This window comes from Salvelinus namaycush, unplaced genomic scaffold (genome assembly GCF_016432855.1).
Source record: "Salvelinus namaycush isolate Seneca unplaced genomic scaffold, SaNama_1.0 Scaffold1362, whole genome shotgun sequence".
Lineage (NCBI taxonomy): Eukaryota > Metazoa > Chordata > Actinopteri > Salmoniformes > Salmonidae > Salvelinus > Salvelinus namaycush.
Genome location: NW_024058078.1, coordinates 55,667 through 67,906, shown reverse-complemented (window position 1 = coordinate 67,906; position 12,240 = coordinate 55,667). Strand labels below are relative to the sequence as shown.

Below are 12,240 nucleotides of genomic sequence, written 5' to 3'. Positions count from 1 at the left end.
ACCAAAGCTTATTTTCAGGCCTTATTCACTGCAGTCAGCCGCTATCCTCTCGCCCTAGTTTACAATTCATCCAAGCACAATGACCATACAAGCATAAAAGAATAAGCTACTATTAGCCCTAAAGACACAGTCTACCTAGTCATGTAACACTCCTCATAAGTCCCCATTGCATTTGATCTATAACTAACAGCAGTGTTGATAAAAACTAAACCAGTCACCAGGTAGCCTAGTGGTTAGAGAGTTCAGCCAGTAACCGAAAGGTTGCTGGATTGAATCCCCGAGCTGACAAGGGTTTTAATCTGTCGTAAACCTGTCGTTCTGCGCCTGAGCAAGGCAGTTAACCCACTGTTCCCCTGGCACTGACGACGTGGATGTCGATTATGGCAGCCCCCCGCATCTCTGATTCAGAGGGGTTGGATTAAATGCGGAAGACACATTTCAGTTGAAGGCATTCAGTTGTGCAACTGACTAGGTATCCCCCTTTCCCAATCAGAATGGGTTCCATTTGAGTCTGTCTTTCAAACTTTTATACTAATGCTTCTAATGTGATGAGACATTTTATAAAGCATGCACTCTGTTGGTCCCTGGTACCACAACCCTTTGTCCAAGCTATAGGTCATGGATTTTGCATGGTGTGTTATAAAAATGCATCAAAACAGACAACAGCAACACACATTTCAGGGTTATAAAGTTCCATAGAAGGTAGAATTATATTTTGCAGAGGCGAGGCCCTCCTAGCATCCTCCCACAGCCCTCCCCTCTCTTACCTCTGCGTGGGTGTTTGGGGACAGAGCCGCTGGAGCCGTTCTGCGATGGCGCTGTTGGAGCTGTTGGGCGAGCTGGGCCCGGAGCCAGGGGCACTGCTGCACATGGAGGACACTGCAATGACAATGGAACAGGCCACCATCAGAGACAGAACCAATGCAGCATCCCAGGCAGACAGACAACACAGCCAAAACCCTTGTGTGGTACGGCCTTCTCCAGGCTTGCATCAAACTGTACAAATGTGTGAAGAGAAATGTCTAGGTGTTTATCAGGCAGTTTTCTATGAGTATACAGAAAGGTAGAAACAGAATAGACCATCATTGGTAACATATACATGGAATCAGAGAACTAGGAAAAAGGACTTCCCGACGTTTCTTTGACTTTCAAGCAGGCCAACATTCTAAGTCCCAATCCGAACGTTCCCAAAAACCCTGTTCCCTTTTTCCCTGCCAGCTAACCCCCCAAACCCATCCCCTTTTGTCCTATTCAAGCCTTACGTATTAATCTACATCCTACCTATAGTCCCTGCTATTTTTGTTTGCCTCCAATAAGTCCCTATATTTAGTCCCAGAAAAGCTTCTGCTTTCATTAGCAGATGAACGGGCGAGTTAAATCAAAAGCCTCTATAAGCATAGCTTCTGTTGTGGTCTCGGAACAACCAGCATTTATACTATCTCCTATGTTTACATACTATTGCCCGTGACATGGAAACGAGCTAATAGTGCAAACCCTTAAACCTAGCATATGGTAGCTAGCTCCAGTACTAGGTCTGTAAAGGCACTGTGTGGCATGTGTATATAGCCAACCTGGCTAAGTGGGTTATATAACTAGGTCCTTCTGGAAAAGAGCTAGAGGTGTAGAGTGCCGCGGCCCCTCCGGATGTCTACTTTTACCATCAGGCCAGAGTTGAAATGACTGTTTTATGTTAAGTAGGGTGTGATTTTAGATGGTTTATGGTTCACTCAACCAGATGCTTCTCACTGGGGTTGGTTTACAACTATGAAATGGCACAGGGTGTGGAATTCCAGTTGAAGAGTGTACAATGTATTTGTATGTGAGTATGTAACTGCATAATGGATGAAGAGTGTAAATGCATGGTGTGTGTGTGCGCTCTCACCAGAGATCTCGATGGCTCTCTTTTTGAAGGTGCTTATCACTGTCCCGTCCTTCCTCCAGCAGAGGACTGCTCCGTCTCTCAGCTACCTTCTGTTTTAACCGCGAACGCACCTTCAGATTGGCTCGGAGGCTGTCGGAGAGAGCGCGCAAGAGAAAGAGATGTGAGAGAGCGCGAGAGAGAGGTGAGTTTAAATGAAAAAGACATACAACAAAACCATAAACGAGCAACAGCTCATACAGAGTCTATCCAAAAGTACTATGGACGGCTACAAATGGGCTATTTATACATCTTATTGACTGGGACACTAAGACTGAAATAAACGTCCATTTGCAACTAACCCCTCCTTCACACACTGCTTTTTCAGCTCATTGTTGATGCAATGAACGACAGACCAAATTAGACTAATGGAAGTAAATAAAAACAGAGGGATTGGACCAAGGAAGAATACCTGCTGCTTTGGCAAAAGCTAATGGGGATCCAAATAAACCAATAAGGAGGGATGGGGAAAAAATAGGAATTGGGGCAATTAAGCAAAAGCCCCGGGCTTAATTTAATTAGCCTCCAATAGCGGTGCTTTCCACTGGACGTCACACTCTCCCCACCTACGTAGACCAGCCAAGACCTTCAGCTCTGATAACATCATGGGCTTTAGTATGGCTTTCATTTGATTAGAAATCAAAAAGTTTGGGGTGAGGACGATCAGAGAGACTGAAGGAAGGAGAATGCACACGCACACACTCAACAGAGTTATACCTTTCAGTCATAATTCCCAGTAAGCACAAGCTAACAAGTCTATGGAAACAATACCAAACAACAACACGCAATACAATTACATCTAGATCCATGGGATCCTTCAGGATAGACACACAGCAAGCATATATTTAAGCATGTGTCATGGGTCAGCTTCTCAGACCCAGATTAAGCTTACTGCTGGACTAAAACACATTCATTGGAAAGTCTCCAATCTCCATTTAGTGAACCACCCCACTCCATCGGCTTGTCTGTGGGTGGGCTTAATTATTTACGTGAGTGAGTGTGTATGTGTGTAGCTATTGCCCACCAGTCTTCACCAACACTGCTGCTGTGGTGACTCATTCTGACTCATACCAGCAAAGGAGAAACACTAAAATGTACACACATACCTACTGTCAGACATGGGTAGGTGCCTCAAAGTAATGCAGACCTGCAACCACACACACACAGTGCATCCACTCACCAGTCTTCCGGAGAGGGAAATCGTCCCTGCCCTCGTAGGACCCCAGTAGCGGGGGTAGTTTGTAGGAGGGCGGCGTTCCCGGAGTGTTACTCTGAGGGGGGGAGTTGGGGTCCAGAGAGGTGTGGTGGGCCCCCCTGATGAAGCCATAACAGATAAGACACCAGATTCAGTTGATACTACTTGTGATGTAGACAAGACATTCTCTGACTAGATTAAAACCTCTTTATCCATTTGGCATGACACCCCCTGAGGAAGGCAAACAAGACATACCACTCTCTGGAGTTCCAAGTATTTTTTAACAGTTCACTCTGGGTCAATGCATCAGTGTAGGAGCTCTAAGAGTCCTAGCTAAGGTATAGCCCTTCCTCCATATTCATTAACCATTAACTTCCATGGCTCTTGGCCAGTCTGCCAGCTAACGTTAGCCAGCTTCAGAACTCAAATTAGATGTTGATGGTTAGGCTCACCAGCATTTATGGGTGAAGGAATGGTTTAGTCCGCCAGGTGTGCCAGGCTCTTTTTTGCTCAGGAGGAACTCCTGGAGCTTCAGCTTCACCTCCGTACTGGCAATGGCACCTTCCGGAACAAACCATCAACACAAAGCTATTATAACTCTAACAAAGACCAACAGCTATGGAGTATGAGGATCTAAACTAGAGCAATAACAGCAACACTGTATCACTCTATTAAGTAAAAGTGTCTGATAAGACATAGCTACCGTATATTTCACTGTTTACTTTCTGAAAGCTTCTCTTCATACATACACCAGATATCTACTGCTCAGTGTGTGAGTGTGTGTCCTCTATGTGTACTACTCACTCTCTTTGCCCTTCTCCTTGTTGCGTAGCATGAGGAGCTGCTGCTCCAGCCTCTGTTTCTCCAGCTCCTCATGCCTCTGCTGCTCTAGCTTCCTCTTCTGCTCCAGCTCCTGCTGCCGCTTGGCCGCCAGGATCTCCTGCTGCTGCTGCAGGGACGCCAGGGGGAACGAAAGCCAGAGAGAGGGGATGTCAAATGAAGCTCAAACTGACTGTCAGAAACTAACTGATCGGTCCAGTGGCGTGTGGCTAAAGACGTTTCTAACCCCAACCCTTGCCCCCCCACCCACCAGCCTTCCTAAAGCGTATCCCCATTACCTTCAGGTGCTCCTGCAGCTGAACCTCATGCTGGCGTGTCAGCACCTCATGCTGCTTCTGGAACTCAGCGAAGAGAAGCTGTTTCTGAAGCTCCTGCTGCTGCTTGAGGAGGAGCAGTTCATGCTGCAGTTGCTGCTCCCTCATGGCTGGATCCACCCCTCCACCCAGGGGTCCCAGCCTGGGATCTGTCCTCAGGTCCACGGGACCGCCGCCACCTCCAACACCCTGCTCACTGCCGCCCACAGGGCTCTGCATCCCCGAGGGGAGAGTTGTCTTCACCTCCACAGCTAGATGGAGGAAGGGGTGGAGAGCAGAGAGAGTGGGAAGGAGACAGAAGGAAATGGAGAGAGTAAAGGAGGGCAAGAAGAGGGAGACAGAAGGTAAAGGAGGGGAGCAGACAAAGAGAATAAGAAAACAGTTTGTTAAATGGTGATCAAATAAACCACAAATAAAGACTAAGTACAGCAGTTCAATATAGTTTTTTTCAGAAACAAAACAAAAAAATCTTCTGATACTGCGGAAATGGTGAGGTTAAAGTTCAAGGTCTGAGAAGTAATTCCCTTTGATAGAAATGACATTTAACTTAGTTTGACTAACATAATACATATGTCTTTTAGCCATGAGGCTTGGCACAGATCTACTGTATCTCACTGAGTGAAGTCAACAAGGGCACACCGAGTAAGTTATAGAGACAATCATTGCAGTGACAACCAGTTTCTATAAGGACAAATATGTCCCATCTAATAGAGTGACCCTGGAAACCGACCGGGTCCATCTTTCAGTGTATTACTGCTTTCAGAAATCAGACCAGGAGTTCAATAATGTTTGGCATGCTAGCTCTCTCTGGAGCCATTGCATAACTCCACCATGATGACAGAGTTCAGTGGAGTTGGACACACTACTGTCGTGCAGTACACACATCAGGAGGAATAAAGTTTGGGGCCTGTTCTTCTCTCTGCTGGCAAAAGTGTGAAGGGTGCATGTTGTATTAAGAACACTTAGGAGAGTGTTTAAGTGTACTATTTTAAAAGTATGATTCCACATAAGTGTGTGAGTGCTTATGTGGTTCCTGAATAATTAAATCACAGTATGTACGTTTATACAGTACATACTTCAATGACTGAAGGAGCATCTTGGAGTGTTTCCGTGCGACTGTTAGCGTTACGCACAGAGTCATCACTTCATCAGCTGATGAAGAAGAGTAACAATTCATGGTTTACTAGTTATTCATGTTGTATGGAGCATGTTATCACCATGGATTACAAGGAATCCATCCATCTGTATCACGCTAGGTAACTCTATACTAGTGTGTCGGTGTATGCATTTTGCTCAATAGGAGACAGTATTGAACGGTAGGGATGGGAGCGGACCTTGCTAAAAATAGCCAGGGCAACTATCGATACAAAGAGGGCACACCATTACATAACCTGGGAGGACCACAGTAGGCAGGGCCGGGACGAGGGCAGAAGCCAAGACGAGGGCAGAAGCCAAGACCAGGACGAGGGCAGAGCCAGGGCACTCTACGACACTTCGGGAGCTTTGTCTCTGATACATTAAGCACAGAGCTGGCAACAACGCACAGCATCCCAAAGCCACTGGCAAGTGCTGCTGCCAAACAGACAAGCAAGCACAGCCACCTGGCAAGTGCTGCTGCCAAACAGACAAGCAAGCACAGCCACCTGGCAAGTGCTGCTGCCAAACAGACAAGCAAGCACAGCCACCTGGCAAGTGCTGCTGCCAAACAGACAAGCAAGCACAGCCACCTGGCAAGTGCTGCTGCCAAACAGACAAGCAAGCACAGCCACCTGGCAAGTGCTGCTGCCAAACAGACAAGCAAGCACAGCCACCTGGCAAGTGCTGCTGCCAAACAGACAAGCAAGCACAGCCACCTGGCAAGGGCCACGCTACTGTTTTAGACCTTAAGTCGACAGAGAAATCAGGGATTGGAATGGGCTATTGTGTGCCCCAAGTTGGCTTCCAATGCACCTGACAGTTTCCATTAGTTTCACCTTTCATTAACCCTCATTTCAATGGTCACAAGGCTTGACATTGGTGCAGGGTCAGAACTGAGTAGGACAAGACACTAAGGTTTAACATCTCAAACAAATGCAGAAAAAAACAATGGAAGAGATTAGTGGGCAGGCAGAGAAGCGCTCAGTCTGCAACAATGGTCAAGGGTAAAGAGGTTGACTGCCGCCCGTGCATTGGTGGATGTAGAGTATTGGATCCCAGCTGTAGGCTAGGACCTAATGAGAAGGCACCGATTCCGTGTCACAGATGGTTAAATCACTCAGTGACCAGATGAGAGAGAAGAGATAGGCTAACTCCTGTGGAAAAAATAAATGGGAGACTGAGGGAGCAGCTAGCACTAGCTGAAAAGCACAAGCACTGCTTTGTGAGTTTGATTCTGAATGCAACGGCATCTATGAGTGGACCTCCAAGCCTGGAGAACTAAACCAGTTATTTTTCATCAAAGTTGCATGTCGTTAAAGATTTATTAATTTCTTCTTTTTTTTTATTTTTATCTAGGGTCAGATAAGGCTGGGAATTGCCAGGGACCTTACAATATCACGACACTTAGGTGCCGATATGTATTGTGATTCACACACACAGCATTTCGATACTGTGATTTTATTGTGATTTGATGTTCCAAACATATTGCTCACTCATGGTTGAAATTAATCTTAGATTAGACCTAATCTAGAGTTTTTAACTAGGTTTATATAATTAAGCAGATGTTTTGCACCATTTACTTTTTAAAGACTAGATTAGTAAAACACTAAACTACAGGTGTATTTATAAATTCAAATCTGGAGTGCCAGAGTGTGCTCTGGGCAATCGTAAATTCAGAGTGTTTCGCTCTGGCCGATGAGTAGGGTTGATCCGAGCGTTCTGACCACACAACGGCACTCAAGCACCCAAGCTAACTGGCTAATGTTGGCTAGCTTGCTAGCTACTTCCAGGCACAAATGAGAGAACACCTCACTGACTTTTTTACTCACCCTAGCAGAGCTGGTTAGGCTGTGTTCATGTTATCCAGAGCGTTGGTGACTCTGTGCTGCTGGCAACCATTTAATTATGCTTTTTGCCCATGTTTACTGACACCGGCTACATTCAACGAGTGTTGACTGTCAATTCAGTTATTCTGCGCTCTGGCACACTCAGACGAGTGCTCTGCTACCGCAGGGCAGCTCTCTAAGCCCTCTACTCTTTAATATTTTTACCAATGACCTGCCACTGGCATTAAACAAAGCATGTGTGTCCATGTATACTGATTATGATTCAACCATATACGCATCAGCAACCACAGCTAATGAAGTCACTGAAACCCTTAACAAAGAGTTGCAGTCTGTTTTGGAATGGGTAGCCAGTAATAAACTGGTCCTGAACAGCTCTAAAACTAAGAGCAATGTATTTGGTACAAATCATTCCTTATGTGCTAGACCTCAGCTAATTCTGGTAATGAATGGTGTGGCTGTTGAACAAGTTGAGAATACTAAATTACTTGGCATTACCTTAGATTGTAAACTGTCATGGTCAAAACATATAGATTCCATGGTTGCAAAGATGGGGAGAGGTCTAGCTGTAATAAAGAGATGCTCTGCTTTTTTGACACCACACTCCAAAAAGCAAGTTCTGCAGGGCTCTAGTTTTGTCTAATCTTGATTATTGTCCAGTCGTGTGGTCCAGCGCTGCAAGGAAAGATCTAGTTGCTGCAGCTGGTCCAAAACAGAGCGGCACGTTTTGCTCCTAATTGCAATCAGAGGGCTGATATAAATACACTGCTCAAAAAAATAAAAGGGAACACTTAAACAACACAATGTAACTCCAAGTCAATCACACTTCTGTGAAATCAAACTGTCCACTTAGGAAGCAACACTGATTGACAATAAATTTCACATGCTGTTGTGCAAATGGAATAGACAAAAGGTGGAAATTATAGGCAATTAGCAAGACACCCCCAAAAAAGGAGTGATTCTGCAGGTGGTGACCACAGACCACTTCTCAGTTCCTATACTTCCTGGCTGATGTTTTGGTCACTTTTGAATGCTGGCGGTGCTCTCACTCTAGTGGTAGCATGAGACGGAGTCTACAACCCACACAAGTGGCTCAGGTAGTGCAGCTCATCCAGGATGGCACATCAATGCGAGCTGTGGCAAAAAGGTTTGCTGTGTCTGTCAGCGTAGTGTCCAGAGCATGGAGGCGCTACCAGGAGACAGGCCAGTACATCAGGAGACGTGGAGGAGGCCGTAGGAGGGCAACAACCCAGCAGCAGGACCGCTACCTCCGCCTTTGTGCAAGGAGGTGCACTGCCAGCGCCCTGCAAAATGACCTCCAGCAGGCCACAAATGTGCATGTGTCTGCTCAAACGGTCAGAAACAGACTCCATGAGGGTGGTATGAGGGCCCGACGTCCACAGGTGGGGGTTGTGCTTACAGCCCAACACCGTGCAGGACGTTTGGCATTTGCCAGAGAACACCAATATTGGCAAATTCGCCACTGGCGCCCTGTGCTCTTCACAGATGAAAGCAGGTTCACACTGAGCACATGAGCACATGTGACAGACGTGACAGAGTCTGGAGACGCCGTGGAGAACGTTCTGCTGCCTGCAACATCCTCCAGCATGACCGGTTTGGCGATGGGTCAGTCATGGTGTGGGGTGGCATTTCTTTGTGGGGCCGCACAGCCCTCCATGTGCTCGCCAGAGGTAGCCTGACTGCCATTAGGTACCGAGATGAGATCCTTAGAGCCCTTGTGAGACCATATGCTGACACATGCACATTTGTGGCCTGCTGGAGGTCATTTTGCAGTGCGCTGGCAGTGCACCTCCTTGCACAAAGGCGGAGGTAGCGGTCCTGCTGCTGGGTTGTTGCCCTCCTACGGCCTCCTCCACGTCTCCTGATGTACTGGCCTGTCTCCTGGTAGCGCCTCCATGCTCTGGACACTACGCTGACAGACACAGCAAACCTTTTTGCCACAGCTCGCATTGATGTGCCATCCTGGATGAACTGCACTACCTGAGCCACTTGTGTGGGTTGTAGACTCCGTCTCATGCTACCACTAGAGTGAGAGCACCGCCAGCATTCAAAAGTGACCAAAACATCAGCTAGGAAGCATAGGAACTGAGAAGTGGTCTGTGGTCACCACCTGCAGAATCACTCCTTTTTTGGGGGTGTCTTGCTAATTGCCTATAATTTCCACCTTTTGTCTATTCCATTTGCACAACAGCATGTGAAATTTATTGTCAATCAGTGTTGCTTCCTAAGTGGACAGTTTGATTTCACAGAAGTGTGATTGACTTGGAGTTACATTGTGTTGTTTAAGTGTTCCCTTTATTTTTTTGAGCAATGTACTATGCATGCCAGTCTCTCTTGGCTAAGAGTTGAGAGACTGACTGCATCACTTCTCATAAGAAACATTGTGTTAAAAATCCCAAATTGTTTGCATAGTCAATTTACACACAGCTCTGACACACACACTTATCCCGCCAGACATGCCACTAGGGGTCTTTTCATAGTCCCCAAATCCAGAACAAATTCTAGAAAACGTACTGTATTATATAGAGCCCTTATTGCATGGAACTTCCATCTCATATTGCTAAAATAAACAGCAAACCTGGTTTTAAAAAAATTGATAAAGCAATGCCTCTCCCCTATTTGACCTAGATGGTGTGTGTATGCATTGATATGTAGGCTACGTGTGCCTTTTTAAAAATGTATGTAGTTCTGTCCTTGTCTAATGATGTTCTGTATGATGTCATTCTGTATTATGTTTCATGTTTGTGTGGACCCCAGGAAGAGTAGCTGCTGCTTTTGCAACAGCTAAATGGGGATCCTAATAAAATACCAGACAGTCAGAGTGAATTTACTAACGTACCCTACGACTAGTGAAACGTGTCATAATGGATTTACAATAGAAATATGTTCAAATTCTATTTCTACAGAAACAAACCAGCACTGGTCATTGCTAGTTTGTTAGCTAGCAAGCAAAGTGAGTTTTCACTTCGGGCTAATGATTAAATACATTTTTTACATTTACATTTGACACTTCAGTCATTCAGCTGACGTTCTTATCCAGAGCGACTTAGAAGCAATGTGTGTTAAGTGCCTTGCTCAAGGGCACAGACACATTTTTCATCTAGTCGACTCGGGTTACTGGCCCAATGCTCATAACCGCTAGGCTACCTGCCACAGTCAAAGAGTGAGCCTGCTAGTTGAGTTAAACAAACATGAGAGAAAAAAAATGTATCACACTGAAAATAAAGCACATACAATGACATTTGATTAACTTAAAACCTCCTCCTTTGGTAGTTTTGATTTAATCCCTAAACTAAGTTTAACAGTTATTTTAAAACAATGGCACAACAATATTACATTAGATCTTGTTTTAAAGTCCAAATTAAACTTAGTTTAGAAGAAGGATTAAATGTAACTATGATTATCTTAAAACTAGGTTGAAAAACTTGGTGCAACAAGATTATAAGAGTTAATCCATGTTGGTGCAGCCCACCCTATACATCGGCTGCAGACAGAAGAGAGCACACAAAAAAAATAAATTGATCTGGCAGTGCTGAAAACATGTTAGATCACTATTTTAAAAAGATGGAAAACAAGCTATAGGATGAAAAACACCAAAGTTTTGGCACAGGTACAAATATCGATATATTGTCCAAAAATAATAATTTTGCGATATGTAACACCCCCCCCCCCCAGGTACAACTGTGCTTCAGAGGGAGCCCTTTGTCAAAATGCAAAAACGAATGATTTCGAGTGCGAAACAAATACTTAAATCTGTGTTTTTGTCCTGCAAGCAATTAAGAGTCCTAAATCAGCAGCTACCCATTAAGATTGCAAAAATGCTAATACAGGGAAAATAAAATGGATATCGATAACGGTAAAGTGGAATAACAGTTGTTAATCACAATAGCAGTTTGCCTCTAGTACTTTAGTCCAGAGGCTTAGGGATTAGGCCTCCGAGGTAGACCAGAGAATAGCATACTTGCAACTTAATATTTGGAAGGTGTTCCTAATGTTTGGTATACTCGGTGTACATTCACTTTGTATGTCACAGCATTAGGAAGGACGTTCACCTTAGAGCTTGCTGATTGGAGCGTGCAGAGTTAACCAACAGGGTAATGATCCAATATCTCTGTTGGAGGTCTGGCGGAAGCTTTCGGCTTATTCCAAATAAGATTACTATCCTTTATCAGTCGGCTTCTAAATTTAACCTTCCAGACAATTGTGTGTGTGTGTCAGCCATTTGACATCATTGCGTCCCTTTCTTAAGTCGCCAGGAAAACTTTGGTTGTTGGGTGCCAGCCAACCAAATGAGCTTAACATCGATCACCCAAAACACCTCAGTCAGAGAGAATATAGGGGAGAAGGCACTGAATGAATGAGCCAAAGGGAGAGTGCCTATTGCGATGTACCAGGTATGCCAAATGATAGTCGAGGCCTTGCATTCAAGAAACAATTTACAAATCTGAAATCTGTATGTCAATAATGACTTGTAAAAGCCATCAAAGGTGCTCAATTACACCAACATTGGTGTGACATGATTGGTTGTTGTCAGAGTGGTGCAATGTGCACAGAGGTATTGGGCTCCTTTGCAGTGTTCAAATCCTCAATGAATTTGTAGGCACACAAAATACTTTAATGACACTGACTGGCTGTGCATTCAAAAGGAATAATTTGGTGTTGCCTGCTCCACTCTGTTTCGAGACAGTGAGCAGAGGGAGTCTGAGGAAAGATACTTTTTGATGATCGGCCCAAATTATCAAACGAGGGAACAGCCGCCAGGAGAACTCACAGGGGAGTTGCATCTGAGGAGGAAGGAACTACCATCAGTCCCATAGCAAATCAGCTATGTGCCAAACAGGTGTGGCGTTAACTCTGCAGCAAAAGATACAGCAACACTTTCTATGAGGTGCTGCATGGTTAACTATAGATGAATAATACATTTCTTCCTAGCCCAATTGATTATCGAGGCGATTACATGCTTGAGGCGTT

At 45.0% G+C, this 12,240-nt stretch overlaps 1 protein-coding gene across 1 annotated transcript in view; it reads right to left on the bottom strand.

Moving 5' to 3' along the window:
* Positions 1–1,994: 1,994 nt before the first annotated feature.
* Positions 1,995–12,240, bottom strand: part of LOC120036498 (histone deacetylase 5-like) — a 31,361-nt gene continuing 21,115 nt past the window's right edge. Inside the window, exons 2-6 of the mRNA XM_038982940.1 lie at positions 4,232–4,518; positions 3,918–4,062; positions 3,566–3,674; positions 3,099–3,232; positions 1,995–2,011 (exon numbers count right to left, since the gene is read on the bottom strand). Coding sequence (XP_038838868.1) covers positions 1,995–2,011; positions 3,099–3,232; positions 3,566–3,674; positions 3,918–4,062; positions 4,232–4,518 — 692 coding nt within the window. The remainder of the gene's footprint in view (positions 2,012–3,098; positions 3,233–3,565; positions 3,675–3,917; positions 4,063–4,231; positions 4,519–12,240) is intronic.